General features: G+C 38.4%; 1 protein-coding gene across 6 annotated transcripts in view; it reads left to right on the top strand.

Annotated features, from left to right (window-relative positions):
• The first annotated feature begins 185 nt into the window (after positions 1-185).
• The window catches only part of Atxn3 (ataxin 3), a 36,975-nt gene continuing 9,185 nt past the window's right edge, over positions 186-27,975 (top strand). The window contains exons 1-11 of one of the 6 annotated variants that reach the window (XM_063241303.1): positions 186-279; positions 7,331-7,495; positions 7,649-7,690; positions 9,643-9,728; positions 10,517-10,583; positions 11,020-11,112; positions 13,510-13,597; positions 19,037-19,169; positions 20,313-20,479; positions 22,570-22,666; positions 27,602-27,687. In XM_063241303.1, the coding sequence (XP_063097373.1) occupies positions 256-279; positions 7,331-7,495; positions 7,649-7,690; positions 9,643-9,728; positions 10,517-10,583; positions 11,020-11,112; positions 13,510-13,597; positions 19,037-19,169; positions 20,313-20,479; positions 22,570-22,666; positions 27,602-27,687 (1,048 nt within the window). In that variant the 5' untranslated portion in view covers positions 186-255. Of the gene's footprint in view, positions 280-7,330; positions 7,496-7,645; positions 7,691-9,642; positions 9,729-10,516; positions 10,584-11,019; positions 11,113-13,506; positions 13,598-19,036; positions 19,170-20,312; positions 20,480-22,569; positions 22,667-27,601; positions 27,688-27,975 lie in introns of those variants that run through there. The other 5 variants (XM_063241302.1, XM_013144399.3, XR_010044943.1 and 2 more) reach the window with 5 other exon arrangements.

The raw sequence follows: 27,975 nt of genomic DNA, 5'->3' as shown, positions 1-27,975 counted from the left end.
GGCTGCAGGTAGCGCTGCAGCACCCGCGGGCCGCTGGGTAACAGGCCACCAAGGTCACGTGTTTTGCATTTACCACCCCAGCGTTCACGCGCTCCCCACCTCACGTGACACTCGTCCTGGCGTATGATTGGTCTTCGCGAGGCACGTGAGCAGGGACTGGGTGGGGCAGGGTGGGCGGAGGGGTGGGGCCGGGCCGGGGGCGGAGCTGGAGGGGGCTGGTTCCGCGCGGGGGCCGTTGGCTCCAGACAAATAAACATGGAGTCCATCTTCCACGAGAAAGTGAGTGTCCGCGTTCTGAGGGGAGCCGTCCGCAGAGCGATGGCGGGCGGCTTGGCCGGCCTCCGGGGGCTGGGTGAGGCCCGAAGCGTCCCCATCCCGACCTCGCGGGGCGAAGGGCGCCGCCCGCCTGCCGCGCCCGGGTTTGGGAGCTTCACCGACGCCCCCGCTGCGCCCTCCGCCACTAAAGCACTAGCTCCGGGATCCGAGAGGGAATCAGGTCCGGGCCGGGGCGGCTGCAGGCTGCACCGAGAGGGGTCAGCGTCGGTGTTTCCGTGCCACCTTAGTAGCCTTGATGCCTTGTGTCTCCCGCTCTCCTAGAGCCTCCTCTGGGAAGGCTCCCGCTCCCTTCCCGGCTCCACCCACTCCCTCCGGCCCACCCCTGGCGGAATTAACTTTTCTTGTCTGGCTGCTCCGTTCTATAATGGAATGTCCCAGCGCCTCGGTCTTTGGGGTCTAGTTCAGGTCCTTCTGCACTGATTTGTGAGCCTTCGGAGGGCAGGGACCTTGGCTCGCCATTGTAGGGCCTGACGCTTAGGAAGTGAAGTAGGAAATCCCTGACGCTCCAAAGCAGAGAAGTCGTCACAAGTGTTTTATTACGGGGGTATTAGGGTTTGGTTTTTTTTTGATAATCCCATCATTCCGGATCTGCAGGCCAGCTTTGTTTTTAGGTGTTAGGGGTGGACTGGAATATTTTTGATCTGCCTAGGCTGTTCTTGCCTTAATTCGCCAGTGACCACGCTGTTGGCAATACTGTTTGTGGTATCTTGAGAAACTGGTCTTTTCTCACAGCTATCAAGTCGTTTGGGTGTGAGTGAAACCTTCCTCAGGACAGCTCTGGCATACATCTCACTTTATAATTGGTTGATGTTTGGGAAAGGTGGCTACCGAGGCAATTAATGCGAGCTAGGGATTTTTTAAAAAAGTACTTGGGAATAATTAAGACAAAAATTCACACAACAAAAGAAACGTGGAATAGTGTACATTTGTTATGTAAATCTACATGTTAGATACAATGCTTTTCTTTTTAGAAACCATTTTTGAATGTTTCAGGAGCTAGGAACAGATGGATTTCTGTATGTGGACAAGGAGGACTGTGGTACAGTTGCTAATCTTTTGACACAATTGGCATGATTTATGAATCGTGGGCAGGACAGATTTGCTTATTTGGTTGAAGAGACTGGGTGAAAACTATACATATACATGGTATATTTTTATTTTCATTTTTGGAGGAGAGTCACCGGGAATTGAACACAGGACCTCAAATTTGCCAGGCAGGTGCTGTGCACTTGAGCTATAGCCTGGCTCCCACGTGGTTTTTGGTACTGAGAATCAAACTCAGAACCTTGCATTTGCCAGGCAGGTGCTTATGCCACTGAGCTGTATTCCTATCCCCCGACTTGTTTTTGTAATTTTCAAAAGCATTGGCATAGAATTCAGCATGGAGAACTTTAAACAGTTTATGCTCAATTTCCAGAGACTTGTACATTTTTTTTTTTCAGTTGTTTGGACTGGGTCTCACTGTATAGTTCAGGCTGGCCTTGAACTCACTGTGAGAGTAGGAAAGGTATATTGGGGAATAGGAGTAGTTCCAGAGAGACCGGAGGGGTCCAGGAGGCGGGTTGCCCAATGGCCTCTCGATTTAGATTGAATTATATAGGCAAGGAGGGTACAAGGAGTTACTTAATTGTTTAGGGATCACCTATCACAGGTACTCTGTGGATGTAAAATGGCCAATAAGGACCCAGATTCTCTAGTCCAGTTCTTTCACACAGTACTTAAACAAGGGTCTCAGAAAGAATTGGATAATTTGCAATAACTTGCTCACAATTCAAGATCTTAGTAGGGAATGACTGCACCTCCATTCAGGATCTTCGTAGGGAGCTAGATGCATCCCATGCTGCCTGAGGAAATTCAGAAAATTTGCCCAAAGTCCTGGTTCACTGTCTATTCATAATTTTTGTCAATGTGGCGGTCACCCCCTCATTCTTAGGCTCTTACACTAGCTAGCTGCTTTACTCATAAGCTGACTAAATAAACTGTCTTCTACACCACCACACCAGCACATTTTTAACAGCACTGATTGTTACCTCCTTGGTCACTGTGCTATAGTGCCATTGTTAGATTGTTACCTCCTTGGGATAGAATTCAGTGAAGGGCTTACTGAGCCATGGTATCAAAAGAAGCTAGGCATCAGTGTCATGAAAATCTGTGCCCAAAACCAATCACTTTCTATTATGAGCATGGTTTAGATTATAAAATACTTCAGAAATACATTTACTTTTGTCATGAGCTGGAATATCCTTAGCAGATGAAGACTGTTGTGACAACGTTTTGAGATATTTTAAGAAAATGTGTGTGTAACCGAAGGGCCCACTGTTACTCGTGTACACAATCCATATGAGAATATTTGAGCTTCCCGTGTCATTTTTCCTTTCTTTCCACAACAAGCTCTCAATGCTTGAGCCAGAGACCCTACTTTGGCCCTCAGAAAATTATATAAGTAGAGGGATATTTGCCCACTGAGAGCCTCGCAGCCATTTCCTTTTGGAATACTGGTTTCCACATTTTTCAGATTTGCCACTTAGTACTCTTTATTAAATTAGAATGTAAAAACAGTCTGAGATACTACTTAAATAGATCAGGAGAATTCCGTAGGTAAGCAGGATGGCGTGTGCCTGTAGTCCTAGCTACTCGGATTGGAGTCTGAGGTGGGAATATCATTTGAGCTCAAGAGTTCCAGGCCTACCTGGGCAACATTGTAGGAATTCTTCATATGGTGGTGGTTGAGGGGTGAGGGGAGTTGGATAGTTACCCACACAGAGTTTCTTGAACATAAAAGACACGCTGTTTGTTTAAACAACTTTTCTGTAAATACAGTTTTGCAGGCTGTATGCATCTCTGTCACATTCTCATTTGTGTATATGGGTGTTTTTTCTCCAATTGTCTTAAAATATAAAACCATTTTTAGCTATTGAAGCAGGTTGGCCTGCAGGCTAACGTTTATAACTCCTTCTTAACCCTAAAACTAAATAACTAATGATCAGTAACTGCTGGTTTTGTGAGAGTTGTTCTTTTTCTGCTTCCTGCTTGTTTGCCTTTTTTCTTTCTTTTTTGATTTTACGTCCAGTATTGGCTGATTTAGTGCATTCACTGGGTCATCTGAAATGGTACTTTCAATTTTACCGTGAACTGGGAAGGGTAACCATGAAAACATTGAAAAGCTACTGAGCGTTGATTTTGTGACACTCATTAGCCCTCTTAGTCATCTTTAGGATATTTCAAAAAGCCAAATTTCAAGCAAATGAGTCTTGAGGAAGTGGTGATAGGATACACGATGAAACATTTATCTGTGTTAAATCTCTGCTCTTCTACTTGCTGCTGACATGGTTACCTGTTACCTGTTACCTGGTGCTCTCATTTCTACTTCTGTAAAATAAGGATATGACGTGTCTGCCTCTGACTTAGGAGTGCTCAGAAAGCTACCTGTTAGGTGGGCAGTCAATGCTAACAAAGTGCTGGCCATTGCTCTTACATAGCAGGGAGTAGGGCAGGGCTGTTCATATGCTTAAGGCCTTGCGCTCAATCCCCAGCACCTAAAACAAAATGAAACCTGGCATTCAACCCAGCACTCCGGAGGCTAAGGTAGGAAGATCGCTGTGAGTTTCAGACCAGTCTGGTCTTCATGAGTTCAAAGCCAGCTGTACTATGTAGGGAGAACTTGTCACAAAAAAAAAAAAAAAAAAAAAAAAAAAAAAAAAAAAATGGAGGAGACACAGTTTTCTCTCACTTTTGTGGCTATAACGAGGAGGTGACCTCCAGCTCCAACTCACTCCTTACCCAACCGTGAACACTGCGTGCCCATTTCTGAGAGCACCTTAAGGGTTTACTTGGTTAGATGTAGTTAATTGTGTCTCTAGGGATTTGAAATGGATTCAGATTGGTCCTGAAAACTGGGTAGTGATGTGAATGAGGTACACTTGTGTTTTTATAAAACATCTTGTCAGAACTGGACGTGCAGTTTGTTCATCCTCTGGGCCTCAATTCTTGAAATTCTAACACCATTGAATGTTAACTAGCAAATGAGCTTCCCTTACTCTATGGTAAAAGCTTGATGAGTAAGAAGTAACTGGGGATCTTTTGGGGGTGAATATAAGGCAAGAAAATGCACAATCTCAGGTAGAGTCATAGTACTTAAAAACGTGGTGTAGGTGTTTGTTTTTGTGATGCTGGAGACTGAACCTAGGGCCTTCACACTCAGCTAGTCCCCAGCTGTTTTATTTTGAGACAGAGCTGGGCTTGAATTTGAAAGCCTCCTACCTTAGCCTCTCAGAGTGCTGAGATTTCAGGAGTGCACCATGCCCAGCTATCTTTGTTTTGTTTTGTTTTTAAGACAAACATTGAGAGATTTTTACATCCACATAGTTGTGATTCATTATCATTGCTATATAGTATTTCTGTGTGATTACAACACTGTATGCTTCTGTGATTCAAACTATTCCTTTGGCATTGTATGTCACAATCATACTAATCAAAAACAAATAAATAAAAAGCCAGGCATGGTAGTGCATACCTGTAATCCCAGCACTAGAGAGGCTGAGGCAGGAGGATCACTGAATGCAAGGCCAGTCTGGGCTGTCTAGTGAGTTCAAAGCCAGCCTGAACTACATAGCAACACCCTGTATCACAAAGACAGGAAAAAAAAAAAAGCCCAAGAAACAAAGTAAAAACCAAATGCTAATTTAAAACAAAACTATGCCTTTTGGATGGGAGGTCTCACTGTGCAGTTCAGGCTGGCCTTGAGCTTACTTTGTAGCCCAGGCTGGTCTCGAACTCGCAACAATCCTTCCACCACAGCCTCCCGAGTGCTGGGATTACAGGTGTGAGCCACCACACCCGGCTGGTTTCTAAATCTTTACAAATAGTGCTTTTATGAATGACCTCATATGTTTCTCTTGATGAACATGTTTGTATTATGTTTTTTTTTTAATTTTAAAGATAGTAAAATCCAATAGAACAACAACAAAGCTAGTCAAAACAAAGCAACAGAATTGCTATAGAACTTCAAAGCAGGATACTAGGTTGTTTGTATTATGTGCATAGCTGTGGAACTGCTAATCATAGGGTGGGTATATCTTATGCTTTAGAAGGTAAGAGTTTTCCAAAGTGGTTATGCTAATTTACACTTACTACCATATAATAGTTTGTATGTCTCTAATCCTCTCTACCATTTTAGCCGATCTGGAGTGTGTAGTAGTAATATGTTGTGATTATAATATCTATTCCCTTATGTCTGAAGTTATGTACAGCCTTGTGTATTTTTAGCCATTCAACTGTTCGCTTACTACTTGCTTGTCTTACCTGTTTTTCATGGAGTATAAGTAGAACATTTGTGTATCTCTCTTCTTCATGTTGTATCATGCAGTGGGACTTGCTCTCTGGCAGTGGAAGTATAATAGCACATTAAACAGTAGAAACAGGACTGCCACTGTTGTTGCTGCAACTTGAAGAATAGTTACCTCTCTAGCTCCATGGGACTCATTTGTTACCAAACTATGAAGATAAATTTCTTTGAGCTCCATCTTAGGTTCACCGTGTATCCATACTACCTTTCTGTTCTATTATATGTTACATACTCCATGTCTTTCTACATTTGTGTTCCTAGAAAATTGATTAATCAGAAGTATTTACCTTGCAAGGCGGTGCTCTTTGGGGTCAATGTATACTATTGCTCAGAACAATTTGCATTGTCAGGCAGGTCAAATTAAGAAATAGACCTCATTGGAGGAAGACATTTTAGAGGGCTAGGGTGAGCCAAAGGAAGTGTTCTGTCATCTGTCATAGTCTCACAGAGAGTCAGACCTGCAGTCTCTACTTATCCATCCGTGAATCTCCCTTTCTGTGCAGCACTGGTGAAGTTAGCATTAGGGAAAGCAACAATGGTGGGAAGAGGAGAGTAACAGACTGCTCAGTGCTGGGCAGTCTGGATTTGAGTTCAGAGTCCCAGTTGTATGAAAAAGCCAGCCAGAACCTCTGGTTCTGTGAAAAGTTACACCCACCCTTCCTGAGGAGGAAATGTGGTCCTATGGGAGCTGAGTTGGGCTGCAAACCCTCTTGCTAACTTGTCCAGGAGAAAGCTCTTGGGGTCTGTTTGGGACAGTTCTCATCACACCTCTACATAATCTGTGTACCTAATGTGTAAGGTTCCCTGAAGAGAGCTTCAACTGTAGCTACAAGTCTTAACACAGGACAGAATTTTCTCAGTTTTTAAAATCTGAATGAAATGCTGGGAACATTTAGATTAAGCAGAGATTATCTTGTGAAAAGAATAAATGTTTAGCCAGACATGATGGTCCATGGCTGTAATCTACTCAAGCCTGAGGCAGGAAGATGGTGAGTTTAAGACTGGCCTGAGCAATTTAGATATAGGAAATAGGGAGACAGATGTTTTTCCAATAGGAAGGTGAGGGAAAGGGGATGAAAAAATGGAATTAAAATGTGTTATGTACATATACCAGCTCCCCACAGGAATGCAAACTTGTTTTTATTATTTATTTATTTATGTATTTAAATGGGTACCAGGGATCGAACTCATGACTGCACGCTTGCAAAGCAGGCGCTTATGCCACTGAGCTAACTCCCCAGCCTGGAATACAAACTTGTACTAATAAAAAGCAAAAGAATAAATATCCTAGGAATTAAAACTCTACTTCAGATGTAATACTTGCCATGGAATCTCCAAAGATGAGTTTTTAAGTGAAAATTAGAGAGCCTAGATGTTTTTATAGTTTGTAGTAAAATACAAGATTTGATAGAGAAAGTTATTGTAAGTCACTCTTGAAGTTTTGCTCATATTTGCAGTTTCATCTAGGGTAGAACTATAAAGTTAATGTTAACAAATGCAAATGTATGTACCTGTGTTAATCATGTTTGCCTGAAGCTCAAAAGTTTTGGATTAGTTATATTAAAAAGTTGATCATTAAAGTTGTTAGGAAAAGACACTGTACAAGTGTTTAATAAATGACACTTCAATTTTTTGTTTTGGAAATGTTAGCAAGAAGGATCACTTTGTGCTCAACACTGCCTGAATAATCTGTTGCAAGGAGAATACTTTAGCCCTGTGGAGTTATCCTCAATTGCCCACCAGCTGGATGAGGAAGAAAGGATGAGAATGGCAGAAGGAGGCGTTACTAGTGAAGACTATCGCACGTTTTTACAGGTACAGATTTTAAACTCACTAAATTACATTTTTCAAAAATACATTGCTTAGAAAAAGATGAGCCATTCTTTGTTAATTTAAATATGCACACTAATGACAGTTTTTATCCTTTCCCCTCCCCCTCCTGCCACTACTCCTCAAAATGAACAGCAGCCTTCTGGAAATATGGATGACAGTGGCTTTTTCTCTATTCAAGTAAGTAATCACAAGCATGTAACAAATGCTATCCATGTCTGAGGCACTGTTTAAGCTCAGTTCATGGTGCTGTGGAATATCTTTCCATAGCCCGTTACAGTCATTGTAATGCTGTGACCTTCAGTCTTCCGACAGATTGTGTCTACAGAATATAGTACTGTATGCAAGAGTACTGAATTGTTACACAGACAAACATGAACATTAGGATGATGGAACTTTTGCTTTAGAGTAGGGCTTTTAAGTGCTAGGAATCTTAATTCTTCTATTGTTTTAAAAGTATTTATAAATTATTATTAGTAGTATTATTATTTTGCAGTCCTGGGGATCAAAGTAACTTGATTTTAATAAATCACAGTGTTTTAAGTGCAATACCTTCCATTAAAACAACCTAACAAGATTGGATCCCTTAGTTATAGTTGTACTTTTGATCTTTTTAAGAAATTTATAGCCGCTTCCCTCCCCCTCAGTGCCTCAAATCTCACCTAGGGTCTTCTGTGTGCTAGTGCTAGGGACACACTCTGATGCTGTGTACACTCAGCCTCTACAGCTTTCTTTTAATTCCATAGGAATTACTTATTTCCTGCAGTGCTGCGGATCCAACCTGGGATCTCATGCATGCTAGACAAGCATTCCACCACTGAACTGCACCCCAGCGTGTGGTGGTTTTATGTATGAGCTTGTAAGATTCTTCTATCTGTAGATGTCTCATTCTGACAGTGTGAGATGTGTCCAGAATTCTTTGAGAACTTAAAGGTCGTATTTCTGCAAGTATCTTTGCTTGTATTCTCCTTGTGCTACTGTCCTAGACGCACCAGCATTTCTGTCCAGTGCTTTACTGTGTCCCTGTTAGTGATTGGAGCTGCTGCAACTAGGCTAAGATCAGAAGTCATTTAGGCCAACAGTTGTCATTTGCTTTGCATGTGGCACCCTTGTTGGTTTAGTTCATGTTTACTAATTGTGTTGCATTCACTTTTTGTCCATCCTACTGCCTGGCTCACACGTTTCTTTATTGACTCCATGGAAGATAGTGAATTTTCAGAAATTTCCCTCTTTTTCCATTTGAAGTAACGTAGTTTGTATTTTGTTCTACAAATTACAAACCCATGACCACAGAAGTCTAAAATCTGTGAAACATTATCCCTTATTACTTTAATAGATGTGTTATTACCGACTTTGCAGGTAGTGAGTTGGATATAACTTCTAAAGCAGTGCCCATAGCAGCTATATTATCAGATGTATGTAGTGGATTTGTTTGTTGGTTGGTTGTTTTGAGACAGGGTCTTGCTGTGTGGTTCAGGCTGGCCTTGAGCTCACTATGTAGAGTAGGCTGGCCTCTTAATTCATGGCAATCCCTTTGTGTCAGCCTCTGGAGTGTTGGGATTACAGGTGTGCACCACCTACACCCTGCTATAGTGGACTAGTTTTAAGAACAGTGCCTGGCTGGGCTGGAAGGCACGCATTCCAGAGGCTGAGGTGGGAGGAAGGTGGGAGTTTGTAAATTTAAAGTCAATTTGGGCTGTGTAATAAGACCTTGCCTAAAAAAACTGAAGTGAAACAAAAGACCAGCACCTACTAGAAGGAATTCATATCGATTTTTGAGATACTAGGAATTGGCTAGGAATTGTATGGTTCTCTGGAACATCTAAACCTGGTATAAAAAACAGTCTTGAAATACATGTGTGTGTTTATGAATTTAATCACACTATGTAAACACACTTTTTCCCCTCTCCTACAGTACTGGGAATTGAGTCCTGGGCATACATCCCCAGCCATCTCACAGTCCTATTTTGGCCTCCAGAGTGCTAGAATTTATGGACTTACGTCACCATCCCTTCACAAATTTACATGTGAAGCATAATATTTGTACAACTAATGTTTCGATGCTACTCAAGTTTGGAGTTGATGGTTTATCTCATGAAAAGTTTTGTTGTTGTTGTTATTATTTTAAACAGGTTATAAGCAATGCCTTGAAAGTTTGGGGTTTGGAACTAATCCTGTTCAACAGTCCAGAGTATCAGCGACTCAGGATTGATCCTATGTAAGATTTTTTTCTCCTTCTTTTTCTGAATTTGATTTTTAAGGTTATAATTTCTTAATGAAGAAAAACACATTTTGAATTTGAAAGTGGGAATAGAACCAAAGGCCTCATACATGCTAGGCAAGCACTTTATCATGAAGATACCCCCCAGGACTTGGATGCTGCTGTTTTGCTGTATCCTGTTTCATTCTCATAGCCTTTTCTCTTTATCCCTTTGATGTCTGTGGGAATCTGTCTACCCTCTAAGTTTCCCAACACCCTGTCCTTGGTGTCACACACTGTCCTGAGCACTGCAAAGGGTGCCACTTTGGCATGGTATTACTGAGCTGCTGCAGAAGTCAGAGAGATGTATTGCTTTATTTAGAAAATCTGAGCTGAGCATGGCAGCACATTTCTATAATCCCCGAACTTGGGAGGCTGAGGCAGGAGAATCATTGCGAGTTCGAGACCAACCTGGGCTATAAAGCTAGTTTAAAGCCAGTCTGAACTACAGTGAGACCCTGTCTCAAAAAGACAAAAGAAAAAAAAGAAAAAGAAAATCAATGATAATGTGCCTATCAACCTATCCCAAATTGTTTTGATTTGTTTAATGCTTGCTAGTCAATAAATAAGAGTTTTTTAAAATTAGTTTATGTAAAAAGAATTTAGTTCATGTTTTCTTATGCAGAGTAGTGATGTTCGTTTTGTGGAATTGGTATAGGCATACAAGGTATTGTGGTTATTTTCAATCCCTAAATGAGAATTCTTAGTATTTTAGCTTAATACTGTGTACTTTTTTTCTTTTCTAGAAATGAAAAATCATTTATTTGCAATTATAAAGAACACTGGTTTACAGTTAGAAAATTAGGAAAACAGGTAATTTTTTTCTTCCCTCTTTTTTTCCTCATTCTGCCCTTTTTTGAAATTAAAACATAAGCAATGCTTGCCTTTGAAATGAAATTGACTGATAAATACTATGTGTGGCATGGAGTTCTTTTCATTGTTGTTATTGTTTTGTTTTTTGGTGGTACTGGAGATCAGACCAAGCACTACATGCCTACTAGGTGAGCATCCTGCCATTGAGCTACAGCCTCACATCCTCAGTCTGGATTCAGTCTTGCTGAATAGAAATTTGCCATTTATCATTTTAAGAGAAAATGTCTAACTAGATGCCCTGACACATGGCTGTAGTCCCAGCTACTTAGGCTATGGTGGGAGGATCTCAAGTTTAAGGCCAGTCTGGGCAATATAGCTAGACATTGTCTTTAAAACAAAGAGAGAGATAATGTCATATTCTTTTATATATTTGTAGCAACCATATACAGTTTGTATTCTAATAATCCCAGCACTCTGGAGACTGAGGCAGGGGGATCACATCGAGTTCAAGGCCATGCTGGGCTACATGGTGAGTTCAAGCCTAGCCTGAACTACATAGCTTGCTCAAAAGCAAAAACAAAAAATTCTGTAAATTCTTAGATGATGCAAATATGAAGACTCTTGAGTTTTTAATGTGATAAATATCAGTTAATTTATAGATTTATAGATTGTGTTTAGCACAGTACTGTCACAAGGCCTTAAATCATGTCAAGCATGAATAAACACATTCAACTATGTTGTTCATTTTAGTGTTTAACAAGATTATTGAAATGATTCCAAAATGTAATGTAGATACACTTATGTAGAATCATCTCTGTTAAAAATGAAATGTGTCTTTAGCAGACATTTTTAAGAAGCAGTCATTTAAAACCCTTTTTCTTAGAATCTTCACTCTTAGAGGATTATTGAAAACTAGTTTATAGAATAAACAAGAACTGTTGATAATATACAACAACATGGACATGTCTCAGAATAATTAAGCTGAAAGAAGCCTGATACAAAATGCTACACACTATATTGTACATTTATATAAAAGTCTAGAAAAATAGGAACTCACCTTTAGTGACAGAAGGCAAATTGACCAGTGATTGTGTGAGATGCAGAGGAAGAGGAATGAGAAGGGAGGACCCCAGCACTAGGAATGTGTTCTCTGTCTTGATTGTGTTGTTGCTTCCCCTGGGTGCACACAAATGTTAAAACTTTCAGACTGGGGCTGGAGATTTAGCTCAGTGGCATAAGCACCTGCCTTGCAAGCAGGCAGTCATGAGTTCGATCCCCGATACCGATAAAAAAGAAAAAGACAAAAAAAAAAAAAAACTTTCAGACTGTACTATTGGTAAATAGGTTCTACTTGTAGCATATCAATTATACCTGGATAAAACTGTTTAAAAATGAAATAAGTAAATAAAAAGAGAGCATAAAGCCAAGAAAGTACATTGCATTAAATTAATAGAAGATAATTATAAATAAAATCCTTGTTGTTACCTTTTAAGTCAGGTACCTGAATGAAGCCTCATTTTAAATGATTATTGCTGGGGGTAGATCAGTGGTAGAGCATATATAAGTGCAAAAGTACAAAGCCCTGGGTTCAACTCCTGCTGCGAAAGAACCAAAACCAAAACCTTAAGGTTCTTTCTGAGTTTCAGAGCAAGTTAAGAAGGTATAATATGTAGCTTAGACTAGAGACCAACCTCAGAGGGATTCAGCTAGGGAATAGCAGGGCAGGACACTGCTGAGTGTTTAACCTCTGGTTTTACTTTCAGAAGGGTATGATCCACTGTTGTTTCCTTTTTTATATAAGGTAATATGGAGTTTTAAGATCTGAAAACTTAGATTTCACAGGTTCCTTTGTGTTGATTTGTGGGTGAACTTACATGTTTTTGTTTTGAGACTTTGATATTTTAACTCTTCAAAATTGAATTTTTATGTTTTAACTAATTTTATCTTTGAAAAATACAGCAGATGTCAACTTTTGGTTTATTGTCTTTGGTTTTGACTTTTTTTCCTTAAAGTCACATTTTTTACTAGATATTTCTGTTTGTGGTCCCTGGGTAATGAAACAGTTTACTGTAAAAAAGTATTATCAGCAGTATCAAAATCCAGGAAAATAGTTTTTCATGATATTGATGATAACTTTTGAAACTTTTCGTATCTCATGGATTGTTAGGACTCTTTTGAGATTGTGACAGTGCTGTTAATTAAATACAATGGTGACTTAGTGATTTTGTTAGAATGAGGCAGTTATCATAAACTCTGGACTGTCTGTCATCCCACAATTGAAGTCTGTTGACCAAAATTATCAGTAGTGGGAAAACTATGTAGTTGTTATTTTTCCATATATCAGTATGACTAGTAATGGATTGGTGCTTTTAAAAAAGATTTAATTACATCTATCAAAAAATCCATTTTAAAGAGTAGGGCGTGATGGCACATACCTGTCATCCCAGCGGTCTGGGAGGTGGAGAGAGGAGGATTGCAAGTTTGAACCCAGCTCAGATAACTTAAATTAGCAAGACCTAGTCTTAGAAAAAGGTCTTGGGATGTAGCTCAGTATAAAGGCTCTAGGTTGAAGTTTATGTCTTAAAGGAAACTTTTGTTTTTAAAACAGCATTTAATAATGATAAATCAGCAATATTCTAATTTATTTTTTTAAAAATTACATTTTTAAGTTACTTTTTAAAAAGCTCAGTTTGAGAACCAGAAAGATGAGGAAGGATAATTGCAAGTTTGAAGCCAGCCTAGTCTCCATAAGGAAACCCTGTCTCAAAAAAAAAAGAAAGGAAGAAAGAGAAAATCTGTTGCCATATTCCCAATTGTTTTAGGCCATTTTACTAAGTTTTGATGGACTATATCTATTCTTGATATGTGAAACTTTTATGTTACATATATTGTACACTAATTTAAATATTGACAATTTTTTTTCCAGTGGTTTAACTTGAATTCTCTCTTGACGGGTCCAGAATTAATATCAGATACATACCTTGCACTTTTCTTGGCTCAATTACAACAGGAAGGTAAATAAAGACTGAAAATGTTGTAATGTTATCTTTCCAAGTAGCTAAATAAAACTGGGTCTTTAAATCAAGTATGATGGCACGTGCTGTAATCTCAGTACTCTGGGTGGTAGAAGCAGAAGGATCAGAAGTTTGAGACCAGTCAACAAAATACTGGGTCATTAGATGTGAGTGTGTCAGTGATGTTAACCTGGCAGTGCAGAAGAATCATCACTGCATTTTAGATGGTGAATTTAGGACTGCGATTTGGATGATGGTGTTCAGTGCTAGTTCTCCCTGATACTTGGACATCTGCAGCCCTTCTAAATATTAGCCGTTTCTTCCATATCCCACATACACAGGGCAGAGAGGAGGGTTCTACTCTTGTTCCTTGTGGTACCTTCTAGGATACTTCTTCCCTATGATCTCTGTCTCCCTTGAAATACATGCCCTTGCCATTTTGCAGTCATCTGTGTGCCTCGTCCTTTTTCTTTAGAGCTTTTAGGACCTTGATCATGTTCTCTCTCTCTCCTTTAGTTTCTTATATCACTTTTAATGATTTCTGTATCAATAATCCAATACTTTCTTTCAAAGGTCATTTTCTTTGCTCTTGCTATACTGTACCAATAGCCAAAACCACCTTCCATCCCAAATTTAAATATTTTGTGCACTGGGTGTGGTGGCACATGCTTGTAATCCTAGCACCTGAGAGGCTAAGGCAAGATCATTGCAAGTTCGAGACCAGCCTGGGCTACAAAGTAAGCTCAAGGCCCACCCGAACCACATAGTGACTCTATTTCAAAAAGACAAAAATGATTTTTTTGTTGACTACTACCTCCCATCTTCACTCTGTGTTTTCTGTTTCTGCTATTTTTAACAATTCATCTTCTACCATGGCCCCAAATACTCCCCTTATACCTTTGCTTTTTTTTTTAAACTGTACTTAATTCCTATAACCCATCATTATCATCACTCTGAGGTATCCTTCAACTTCTTTCCTTTTCTTCCCTCTCTATCATATGTTTTGTTTCTGTCTTTGTCTCTCTTGCTGTCTGTCTCTCTGTCTCTGCCTGTCTGTCTCTCTGTCTCTGTCTCTCTCTCTCTCTCCCTCCCTCCCTCTCTCTGTCTCTCTGTCTGTCTCTCTCACTCAGGGCCTCCCAAATACTAGACAGTTACTCTACCACTGAGCTGCATCCCAGCCCCCAGCCCTCTTCCATCATGCTTTAGTGACAAAAATTTGTACCCTAATTTAAAGTCAGAGGTTGGCCTTGGTCATTCCTGTACCAGAGCGGCACAACATAGCTTAAAAATGGCATAAAATATACGGATTCGTTTTACTTTAAATTTGTTACTATAAATTCCAAGTGAAATTTACAGCTCTCCACACCTTTGGCCTCTTCTTTCTCCCCTTTTAACACCTTGCTTATGGTCTTCCTTTATATTCTATTGTAACATAGAAACAAAAGAAAAAACTTCTATCTTTCTGCCAGAAAATCTTTCAACTTGCTTGTATCTGTACTTGCACTTTGAGCCTATTAAAGTAGGTAGACCTTCCCCTGCATCTAACCAAGGTAGTTCCTCTGTGTGTGGGTTGGATTCCAGCTCCTCTCACCTACTTAAGATGTTCCTACGTCAGTCTTTCCATTCTTCTGGGTGATGCACTTCTCTCTTTTTAAAATTCCTATCAGTGGAGAAATAAAATCTTTACCTCCAAAGATTAAAAAGAAAAGGCCTCGCAACTCCTTAGAATTCTAACTGCCTTCCCATTTCAAATTTACTTCTGAGAAGACTGCTAGTGTGCAGTGCCCTGCCCCATGCCCAGTTCTTGGGATTAAATCCAGGGAGCACTGGACTGTATCCCAGCCCTTCTTAAATATTTTTTCTGAAACAAGTTCTTACACAGTTGGCCCAATCGTCCTACGTCAGCCTCTTAAGTTACTAGGATTACAGGTATGCAGCACCACACCTGCCTGTCTTTCGTTCCTGAACTCATTCCAATCACAGAACAAAATGAAGGTGCTTTTAAAAATTTCAGATAAATACAGAAGAAAAGAAATAATGTAAGGACCTCTGCCCTATACACCCTTCACGAAGTATTAACAATTGTCTCATGGTTTGTCATCTTTTATGTACTTTGCCCACTTCCTTCTGCTTATTTTGAAGCAAATACTAGACATCATTTTCTGTATTTTCTTACTAAAAATCTTTAAAAGCAGCCTTAAAAAAACCTGATTATACCTGACAATGCTATAATCACATCTAAAAATTTTTAAATTTTTAATCATGGTGCATTTATTTATTTATTGATTTAGCCATGGTGGTTTCAGTAACATCAAATTCCCAGTCAGTGTTCAAATCTCAAGTATCCCTGCTTGTCTCTTAGAATTTGTGCATTGCAACATGGGTTGATACAAGGTTCAGTGATTGCACTGAATTTGTATGTTTTCTAAGTCTAACTGGAGACCTTCTGCTTCTCTGTATTTTTTCCTTTGTTTACTGGGCAGAGAAAATGGTTCATTTGTCCTGTTTCCCACACTCTTTGTCTTCATTGAGCCCATTGTTTTGAGATCTCTGAGTCCTCTAAAGAAGACTGGTTCTGAGATCTAAGTGCTTGATCAGATTCAGGTTGAATTTATGGGGAGGATTGAAGATTTTACAGATCATGTGGTACTTGATATGTGGTTGTCTTTTTCTGATGTTAGCTTTTTTTTTTTTTTTTTGAAATAGGGTCTTGCTATATAGTTTAGGCTGATCTCAAACTCACAATAACCATCCTGCCTCAGCCTCCCAAGTGCTGGGATTACAGAGATGCAGCACAGTACCTGGCTTTGATCTTAGTTTATAATGATCAACCCCTAGATCTCTTTATTTCTTTAAAGCTTACCAAATAATGATATTAGAATCTTGTCATTCATTCATTAGCCAGAACACTTCTGTACAAATAAACTCTCTTGTTAGGTGCTTGGTTACCCTGAAGTAATGGCTTGTGTAGAAAAACCAGGATAAATGTTTCTTTTCCTTTATTTCTGTGTATGTGTGTTCTGAAGTTTGAACCTAGGGCCTCACACATGCTAAGCATGCTCTCTACCCCTGAGTTAAATTCCAGTTCCCTTTATCAGTTTTTAAAATTAGTTTTACAAATCCTATAAAAGAGACCAAGTAGTATCTTTCTTTTGTTTAAAACATTATTGTTAAAAAGTCAGTTAAAGCATACTTCTATGTGTTTCAGCCCACTGTGCTTATTCATATTAGTACTCAAATTGTGTCATCGTGGACTGTGGGACTATTTTGAATTTAACCCCAAGTATCTGACATGCCACCCAGCCTTTCAAAGGCTTGTAAGGAGATGTTTTAGGCCTATTTGTGTATTTCCTGTACTGGCCTTGTTTGCTCATTTCCGTAAGGATACCTGGTTACTTTTAATAACAGTGTTTAGAGATCACAGCTAGCATCAACACTAACATGCTTATTGTTATGGATTGACCATAGTGTCATTATATCCAATTTGCATGTATGATTATAGTGTTTTTACTTTGTTTTTTTATACTTTTGTCTATACCTAAAACTTCAGTTCTTAACTATATTCCTTTCTTGAAACACCACCTTTTTTTGGCTTCTATGCTGTACTTTTTCTCATACTTTATTTGCTGCTTCTTTCAGATTCCTTTTGTGGGTATTTTTTTTTTTTTTCAGTCTTTGTTGAAGTGACCTAGAGGTTAGTTCTTGGACAGCTCCTTAATTATGTACCATCCCACCAGTTTGAATGTTACCTTGAACTAAATCTATACATTAATAATTCCCAAACTTTATGTTTGCTCAGACATTTATCCTGACACCAGATTCCTATATATTTATTTTGTTTTTTTGACACAGGGTCTCATTATACAGTTCAGACTGACCTTGGACTCATTACATAGCCTAGGTTGTCTTTGAAGTCATGGCAATCCTCCTTCCTCAGCCTCCCAAGAGCTGGGATTACTGGTGTGTGCCACAGTGCCTCATTCTAATTCCTGACTTCAACATCTTCACTTGAAAGTCCAGAAAGACTTGTTTTGTTGGCCTGTGAATACATACTGTCTCAGATTTTCCATTTCAGTAAGGATCACTCATGCTGCACTGTGGTTCCTGTATACGAGTGATGCCAAATGTTTCAGAGCTGTCAGTGACAACAAACAGCCAGCTGTGGCACAGGAGCCATAGTTGTGCCACCACTGCTGTGTATTGATAAAGCAGCCAGATTACTTTTGGTAAAACATATATTGAACATTATGTCACACTCTGAGGCTTTACCAATCAGTGACTTCCCAGCATTCTTTAATAAAGAAGTATTGATGAAAACCTGGGACCTCTAGTGTGTTACCTGAGCCAGGCAGAGTATCCATTCTTTGATGGGCTGCATAGAATACTGTGGTGAGCTGACATACTTATTTGGGGATCTAGAAATAACTTTACAGGGAGAAAACATGTTAAATATCTGAACTCCTGAGTATACTTTGTCCTTTTAAAAAAATTAAATGTATTCTTTTGCGTTTTTCCATGAATGGTCCTTTTGATCTGTTTGGTTATCTTTAATAACAAAAGATACCCAATAACAGTCACCAAAGTTTAGAAAAAATTTGTGTTAGAAAAACTTTAATCTAGGTATAATATCCAGCTACAAGTACTCTGTCTTTCTTAGTTCATATTTATAAAAATAAGCTGGACTAACGAAATTGTTTAAAACGTGAGCCCGTGTGTTGGATAATCTGTCTAGATTTTGGATATTGGCTTCCCAGCTCGTGTTTCAGTGAGACTAGGGTCTGTTTGCAGCTGTTTCCATAGGTGATTCATTTTACCCATATGACACACAACAGCTGGCTCTGCTCACGTCAAGCCTATGAGGAAGGTTCCATTATTTGTCCAACAATTAAAGAAACCAAGACTGATGTCTTAAACAGTTGATAGACTCCATGCAGCACCTGTCACTGTTTCTCATGGTGGCTCAGTGATTCAGCTATTCCAGGCTTACAGGTGGGGAAAGTAAGGCTCTGAGACTTTCAGAATTGGTTTGAGGTCCCCATACTAGTGTATGTAAGAATCATCATTTGGGGTTGGGCATGGCATACGTGCCTGTAATCCTGGCACTTAGAGGACTGAGGGAGGATTGCCACAAGTTCAAGGCTAGCCTGAATCACATGGTGAAACCATATCTCACAGAAACAAACAACAAAAGAATCATCATATAAACTAAGTTCTTTTTGAATCTTCAGTTAACATTTTTTTGCTTGCTATGCTAGGCAGCTTCTCATTCTCATTCATATTTTCTGTTTCATACTTGCTCTCTGGTTCAGTACATTATGTGGATAAAGAAGCCAGAATGTTTTTTGCTACCACTTTTAACCAGTTTTGTCTGTCTGCTATCATTTTAAATCAGTTTTGAATCTCTTACTAGTTGCTTTAGTTTATGTTTGCCTTTTTTAGGTTATTCTATATTTGTTGTTAAGGGTGATCTGCCAGATTGTGAAGCTGACCAACTTCTCCAGATGATCAGGGTCCAACAGATGCATCGACCAAAACTCATTGGAGAAGAGTTAGCACAACTGAAAGAGCAGAGGTAAAAATAAAGCCTGAAATGTGGAATACATGATAATATTTCATTGCAAGAAGTACATTTTTATGCTTACATTGAACATGCAGTCCTTTTAATGTTGGTGATTCTTTTTAAACCTTATCTTTTATTTATTTAATTTGATTTTTTGTGGTACTGTAGATAAAACTCAGGACCTTGAATATGTGCTCTCCTACTGAACTATACTCCTAGTTTCTTGATTTTTCTCCTCTTTTGTTTTTTAATTTTTTCTCCTCTTTTTTAGTACTGGGGGTCAAATCCTGGGTACTCTGCCACCAAGCTTCATCCCAGACCTTTTTATTTTTTATTTTGAGATACACTCTCTCAAATTACTCTAGGTGGCCTTAAACTTGATTAACAGCTCCTGCCTTAGCCTGTCAAGGAGATGAGTCTACACACACGTCTGCACCCAGCTAGGCTTTATGGTTTTTTTGAGCTATTTTGAATTATGTCTCTGTAAACTGGATGTGGTGGTGCACTTCTGTAATCCCAGCATTTGGAGTCAGGAGGATTGCCATGATTTCAAGGGCAGCGTGGGCTACATAGTGAGTTCAAAGCCAGCCTGAACCATATAGTGAGACCACATCTCAAAAAACCATAACACCTCTCTGAATTACTTAACTATATTAACCTAGATTTATGTAACATGGTCTTGTCTTTTCTTTCTTTCTTTTTTTTCTTGTTTTTTGAAACAGGGCCTCACTATGTAGTTCAGGTTGGCCTTGAACTTACTGTGTAGTTCAAGCTGACCTCAAATTTTCATCAGTCCACTTGCCTCAGCCTACAGAGTGCTGGGATTATGGCTGTATGCCACTATACCTGGCTGATAATATAATCCTTATAGTTCTAACCCTATCTGCCAAAAGCATGTTTTTAAATTTACTTAAAATCTTTACAGTACAAGCTGGTTGTGGTGAGGCACTCCTGTAATCTCCACACTCAGGAAACTGAGGCAGGAAGATCACTGCTAGTTTGACACCAGCCTGTGCTACATAGTGAGTTCAAGGCCAACCTGAACTACCTAGCAAGACCCTTTCTCAGAAAAATCCTTTAGTGTACAAATGCTTTTTTGCTATGTCTAAAATTGAAGACTGGGCTGTTGTTAATATGGTTGTTTTTATTCTTTAGAGTCCTTAAAACAGACCTGGAACAAGTCTTAGAAGGAAATGATGGGTCAGGAATGTTAGATGAAGATGAAGAGGATTTGCAGAGGGCACTGGCACTAAGTCGGCAGCAGATTGACATGGAAGATGAAGAAGCAGATCTTCGCAGGGCTATTCAGCTCAGTATGCAAGGTACACACATTGTGATGGGTACTTTATTCATTTTTGATGAGTTGATTCAAATTACTCTTCATTTCTGTAGAAGAGTATTAATAGAAACTTTGACAATTACTGCAGAAGCAGTAGCTATGTACAGTCAGTCTTGTAACACACATAACTATAACAACCTGTATTAGAACTTTTATGCTCAGCTAATATATGTTTATTTCTCTTTATTCTATTTGGTTACAATATTCTACTAACACTATAAGTTGAGGTTAGTCTCTGTGGAACTCAAATGGACCCTTACCTAAACCAGCTATTTTATAAATGAATGCCATTGGACATAGACAGAATATAAATTGATGTGACAAAAACTCATCACCTTTTGGCTGTGAAACTTGATTGTAATCCTAAATATTGAATGTGCTACTCCAAATATTGTAATTTCTTTCTCTGTCTTTCTCACAATGCAAAAGGTTATTTTGTAATCGCATTGAGAGGTTACTGGAGTAAAGACACCAACATATTTTCAAAGTTAAGAGTAGCCAGGGGTCCTAAGTCCAATCCCCCTGAGGATGTACAGACAAAGGCCCTGATCCAAGGCCTCTCCCAGCATTTATTAGGAGGGGGTGGCTCAAGGATGAGTGACAGTGAGGATGGCAGGAACTATGTGAGTAACCTGAGCTGGCTGGCCAGGCAGGGAGAATGACATGCAGAGGGATCAGTCTGTGTAGTTTTATTAAGGTAGCAATTGCTTCCGTTTCTGATATGTAAACATTTGTGCCCTGGAGACTCATAGCCTCTTTATCTTTAGGCTTGCACCTAGTTAACACTCCTGGAGCTGACTGGCTCTACCATCCTGCTGTGCTCATATCTTACAGAGAGCACTATGTGAGGAAACAGGAGTCTGTCTGATGGCTTTAGAGATTACATACCAAGTACCTGGCCAGCCTTATTTGCAATGCTTACAGCCAATTGAAGACAGAAGGAAATAGCATGGCTCTGTATTTATCAGTGTAGGGAAATAAGTCTCAATATAACCTAAGTTGCAGCAGTTGTTCTACATTGAAGGGGAGTCACTCAGATTGTCTCCTACAAAACTCAAGGCTTAAGCCTTCTCTGGGTGGCCCCATCTGTTGTGCACTATAAATCCACCAGTACAGAAGAGCGACAGTATATTCCTGAAGATTGTAGGCAAGGGACAAATGTTGACACATAACTCAAAGTGGCTTATGTAAAAGTGTAAAATGGTTTGTGTAGTTTTTATTCATATGAATTTGCTTCTACTCAACTAGTAAACTTACATATATGAATTTATTAATGTCTAAATACACTTTAGATTCTATTAATAAGAAAATTATTGGGCTAGGGATTTAGCTCAGCGGCATAAGTGCCTGCCTTGCAAGCAGGCAGTCGTGAGTTCGATCCCTGGTACCGATAAAAAAGGAAAAAGACAAAAAAAAAAAAAAGAAAGAAAATTATTTTTATCCTGAACACCTTGTGCCACCAGGTACACTTGAATACTCCATATGGTGTGCAGTCCTGCTTTTGATTAGTAGGGCTCTGTTAGATTTGCCCAGAAATGGATAGAAACCAGCTGTTTAAATCTTAGATATTTTTATATAATGCAGTTTTCTTACTGTGTTATTTCACAATTTATGTAGAATTTCTGGTTAGTAAAATTACCAGTAAGAATAGGGAAACATTTCAATTGTCAGAGTACCCAGGTACCAAGAATAAAGGAATATAGAAAATGGATTTGTTTTATCATCATCTACCCCTTATGCTGCTTCAAGGAATACTGTGGCTCTGAAAGTACTGGCTATTTTTAATGTTAAAGAGCGCACACAACTGTGGTGTTAAATACTGCTCTTACCAGGTTGGTTGTTGGACTTAAATTCTGACAGCTGCTACATCACAGATGGGCATCAGCTTTGGCTGTAGTAGACATGTAGTAGATTTCAAATTACTGTCTGAGATTTCCCCTGAGACTTAATAGTTACAGAATAATAGCCGAATATTTTAAAGAAGAAAACATTTTGAAAGCTTGCTCAAATAAGACTATATCATTGCTAGAATAGCAATGATAAAATAGTTGGGTTTTGTTATATTATTTTCAGGGGGTTCCAGAAATATATCTCAAGATGTTGCACAGACATCAGGCACAGATCTTACATTTGAAGAGCTGCGAAGGAGAAGAGAAGCCTACTTTGAAAAGTAAAGGAGTTGGTACAAATTAAAGTTGCATGTTTAGTATTTGCCTTGCTATTTTTCCTATTTATAAATGATTGGTTGCTACTTGAACTCTGAACATTTGAATATATTTTTAAAGTTTTTACAGCAAGTATGAAATGAATATACTGTAGTTTTAGGGAAAAACCTTGCCTTGATAATGAATAAATTTACTTGAAATAGGATGAAGGAAACTATAAAATTTTGTTTATCAGAAGGAAAATGGAATAAGGGTAACAGAGGAATAAGGCCTATTGATCACTTGCATAAGCTTATTGGCTGACTAACCCTATACTGTTCCTCTATTAGTTAATAGGAAAAACAGCATTTTTGCTTGGGGGACACATTCCCAAAAAGAGGTGGTGGTTCACGGTCCTGTTCATTGCTACTTTAGTGAGGGCCTGCAGACCTGTCAGCTTTGAGCATGGAAGCAAACCATAAATCTGAATCAGCAATTCCTAAAACCATATTGTGCCCAGCTGTGTAAGTGCTTACGAAGATTTCCAACTTCTGAATGAGTCTTCCTTTCCTGTAACTATTACTCACAAGTCTTCTTTCCTTCTTTTTTAAAGAACAATAAAACACTTTAAAAAAATTACAAGATCTATAATCGATATTAGATCTTCTGATGGCAGGTCAAAAGTGAAAGGCCAGTGGCTGAATCTGCCTTGTAATTTACTGTATTTCATCAACTTAAAGATACATCTAGGGGCTGGGGATGTAGTTCAGTGGCATAAGTGCTGGCCTTCCAAGCATGCAGTTATGACAGTTGTGAGTTCAATCCCTGGTACCAAAAAAAAAAAAAAAAAAAATACATCTATTTTCACATGTCAGTATCCCTGAAATTGGATGACATCATGTGATTATAATTGCCAGTATTTTAGTGCTGTCAAAAATATTGGATCATTTTATATCTGATGGTATAATGAACATGTGATTTTTTTTCTTTTTTTCTGTGTTTTTTAAAGCACAACTCAGCTATACAAAGGGAAGTTCACATGAAATGACACCTACTTTTCTGGGCATGTGTGTTTTTGTTTTTTGTTTATCGAGACAGGGTCTCACTATGTTGACATCCTCTTGATATGAGATATTTCCAGTCTTTATTCAATGAAAGATTAATGAATTTAATGATAGTTAAAATAGTGCTTATTAGTACTTTTTAAATTTTAAAATTAACTTTTAAATTTTTAATTAGTATAAATTAGTGTACAAATTTAGAGAAACTAACATAGTGAGCCCCTTTTTATTTGTTACTCAGATTGAATATGTGTCAGCATATGGCCAATCTCACTTTTTATGTTTCCAACTCCCATTCTTTCAGTTTGCCCATGTCCAAGCTTGGATCATTTGTAACAATCAAGATTATCATTTTATTTAATTAATAACTGTTCTAGCAAGTGTCTCCAAAATGCGTGTATGTTAAATATCACCAAATACTTCTGCCATACAATAATAGAGACAATTCATTAACAGTTCTGCATCAAGTATATAGCTAGTGTTAAAAATAACTTAAAAACTACTTAAGTAGATAAACTAATATTCTAGAAAATGTATTTTTTGATGAATTCCATAGCTTTTAAAAAAATCACAAATATACTTCTATCTAATGTCCTTCACTAACTGGTACTAGTATTTGGGCATATTCTCGTTACACAGGCACACAATTAGTATAGATTAGTTAGATTAGTTACACTTATTTTCTCTTGATGAGAAATAGTCTTTATAATAGGCTGCTTGAGACTTCATAAAGTCCATGGATTAGCATGACATATGTAAACTTTTTTGATTTTTGCGGTTGTGATCCGCAGTGAACAGCCCTCATCCTGACTCCATGCTGTATGTCTCTCATCATTCCTTTTAACTATTTTGAAGATGTCTAATACAGCATATAATCAATCTTTTTATTTTTCATCTTTTAGCTTTTTGAGACGGTGTCTTGCTATGTAGTTCAGGCTAGCCTTGAATTCACTGTGTAGCCCAGGCTGGCCTCAAACTCTCAGCATTCCTCCTGTCTCAGCCTCCTGAGTGCTAGGACTTAGTGGTGTGTGCCATTGTGCCTAGCAATGAATATAATCATTCTTAAGGGCTAAATGCAGATTTCTAAATTGTTTTTCCAAATATTTTTATCAAGCTTGAGACATTTTTTTGACCAGAACAAAATGGCCCAAACAGACATATTTGTAGAGAAACTACAAAATTCACATATATACCTAAGGAAAGGAAACCTCTGAAGATGTGAAGTATAAAGTCTAACCCTTTGTATTTAAAAATATTTTTTAGTTTTTTATTTTAAAAATACGAAATTTCCAGCATATTTTAGCTTTCAATAATAGTAAATATAATTTCATTAGCTATAATAAGTTATAACAAGCACACTTAGAAAACAGTTAACTAATATGTTTTAATAAACATATTTCAGTCAGCATTGCACCCTTTTAAAATGTTTGCATAGTGGTATGTTCCTTTCCTTGTTGGATGATTGATTGTGAATTGAACACTGCTTCAGCCTCTGCCTCCTGGTTTGACCTTGAAAATACTGATGAGAACACGGAACAAGCGAATATTTTATATAGTCACATTACTGAGAAGGGTTAAGAACTAACTTATTGGTGTTTGTTTTTAGCATTGGCTCACATTTAAAACGTTAGAGGTCATTTATAGAACAGCTGAGAGACTCTTACTTGCCTTTCAGTAAAATTCTTGACTCGTTACCTAAATGTCTTTCTAGTTTCTGTCCTTGAGCCACTGGCTCTGAATTGTCAAGCTGACTTTTGCTCATACCTACAGAAACTGCTCATGATATTAATTTGTTATTCATAGAGTTTTATTGGTTTTTTCCCTCCCATTGAATGAATATTTAAAGCTTCATAGTTAGTGTAGTAACTACAATATGCATACATAAATCATCACATTGTAGGATTTCTGCTTTTGTAAAAAGTACTGTTAAAAATCTACCTATTATAAATTCATAATCCATGAAGAAGTTATTACATACTATTTTCACAAGTGTGACTTTTTTTGCAGCAGTAATCTTTAGATCTGTTTTTTCTGTGATAAAATGTCAAGCAAAACTACTACCTCATCCACGTCACTGTAAAACGTTCTTTAACTCATGTGTTATGAGCATCAAATTAAGCAATGGACATAAACTATTTTGTAAGCAGGGCATGGAAGCACACGCCTGTAATCCAAGCACTTGGGAGGTGAAGGCAGAAAGATGGCTTTGTGTGCAGAACCATCATGGGCTACATAGTGATTGGAAGGCCAGCCTGAACTACATCTAACCCAAGACCTATCTCACACCAAAAAAAATTTTTAAAAAGATTAGCTTTTTCAGTTTTCATAAATTAAAAGTAGAACAACTCCATGAACATGTAGTTATTTTCTACCAGATAACAAGAATACAAAGTGAAAAGTAGACTGAATGTAATCCCTCTGAAATTGTCATTTACCTCAGTCTTACACTGTGGCAGGTATTCTTGCATGCCAGCTGCTGCCAGTACACAGTGTATCTTCCTTCCTCCTACCATATTTCTGGAGTCAGGGTTCACTAGAAAGAGCACCCTCTTATGTTGTCCATGTATGCACCTTTGACTATTCACTTCGTGTCTTACACTTATGCTATGTCAGGCTGGGGATTTAGCTCAGCGGCATAAGTGCCCGCCTTGCAAGCTCATGGTCATGAGTTCGATCCCCGGTACTGATAAAAAAAAAAAAAAAAAAAAAACAAAAAACACTTATGCTATGTCAACATTCTGGCTTAAGCCAGCGAGGGACGTTGTTATTCCCACTGGTGAATGTTTTTGTCAGTTGCTCACTTTTAAAATTCAAGATTGAGAGGGACTCTGGGGTAAAAAAGTACTATAGTATTAATAGTGTTGCAGGTAGTTGAAAAGGTTGAGTTGCTTTTAAAGCCTTACATACACTGGTTAAGATTGGCTTCTCAGATCATTAGCTGTGTGTAAGGTTTTTTTAGTATTCTGTATTTATATAGTATATAAAATAATACATGTTTTACCTTACATGAAAACAGAAGTAGTACATAGAGTTCCTTATACCCTTTGGTGCCCTTTACCCATTAGTTGGAAACATTTCTGAATCATTTGGTAATAACTTGAATTATTTCTTACTGTATCACAGTACTTCATTGTATGTGTATCTTTCCTGTCCTTTCTGCGCCTTTCTGATCTTTGCTTTATTTTGCATTTCCCCCAGTACTAGTGATTGAACTCAGGGCCTCTCACATGCTTGCCAGATGCTCTAGTGCTGAGCTGTCTCCCTTATCCCTTTTTTTAAAAGTTTTATTTTAAGGCAGACCTCACTAAGTGGTCCAGACTTGCTTAGAGCCTGCCTCAGTCTCCTAAGTAGTTGCAGTTAGAGTTGTGTACTACCATACCCAGCTCACAGTGTATATTTTCTAAGTGCAAAGATATACTCCTGCATGGTTGTTTATTTGTTGAAAGGAGATCTTACTAGGTAGCCCACTTTGGTTTCCAATTCCTATACTTAAGCAGTGCTTCTCCATTAGCCTCCCAAGTACCTGGGACTACAGGCATATGCCATTATACGTAGCTCCATTCCTCCATTTTTACATGATGACTACTTAGCACTTTGGTACTATTAATATTTTATAAAGTAGGTAGTAGTGACCCAGGCCTGTAATTCCAGCACTTGGAAGGCTGAGGCAGAAGAACTGCTTTGAGTTCAAGGCTAGACTACAAAGTGAGAGCAATTTTCAAAAAATATTATGTTTTTTTATTTTTAATTATCATACTAATCATACTATTTTATGGTGTTTATGCCAGTGAGTATTTGTGTTTGTGATACAGTTTATTTTCTATGAGAATAGATGTTCCTGTGGCGTATTTATGCTGAAGTTTTGTTTCTCTAGTGTCCACTTACTTTTGACTCTTTCAGGCAGCAGCGGGCAGATCCATCAGGACAGGCTTCACAGCCACATGAAAGGCCAACCACGAGTTCAGGAGCACTTGGGAATGATCTAGGTACAGCTCTGTGAGCATGTCATGTTTCTTGCATGGACACACAGGCTTCATGTGATATTTTACATTTTTCTTTGCTCTTTAATCCTATTAAAACTTTTGGATGAGTTTATAAACTATTAAATTTCCTTTGAAAAAGGAGCAGGCAAGCAGGAACACAGAATGAATATTTAGTTATAAAATTATAAATACAGTGTTTGCAACTTGAGAATAATACATTCTCCAACAATTCTTGAGATAATATTAGTAGATCAAAAATAAATACATTTTACCACCTGGAAAGCTAAAACT

The sequence above is a fragment of the Cavia porcellus genome, unplaced genomic scaffold (genome assembly GCF_034190915.1).
Source record: "Cavia porcellus strain 051 isolate PalLab524CR breed Dunkin Hartley unplaced genomic scaffold, mCavPor4.1 scaffold_31, whole genome shotgun sequence".
NCBI lineage: Eukaryota > Metazoa > Chordata > Mammalia > Rodentia > Caviidae > Cavia > Cavia porcellus.
Note: the sequence above shows the minus strand (reverse complement) of the source record. Positions and strands in the feature narration are given on the sequence as shown.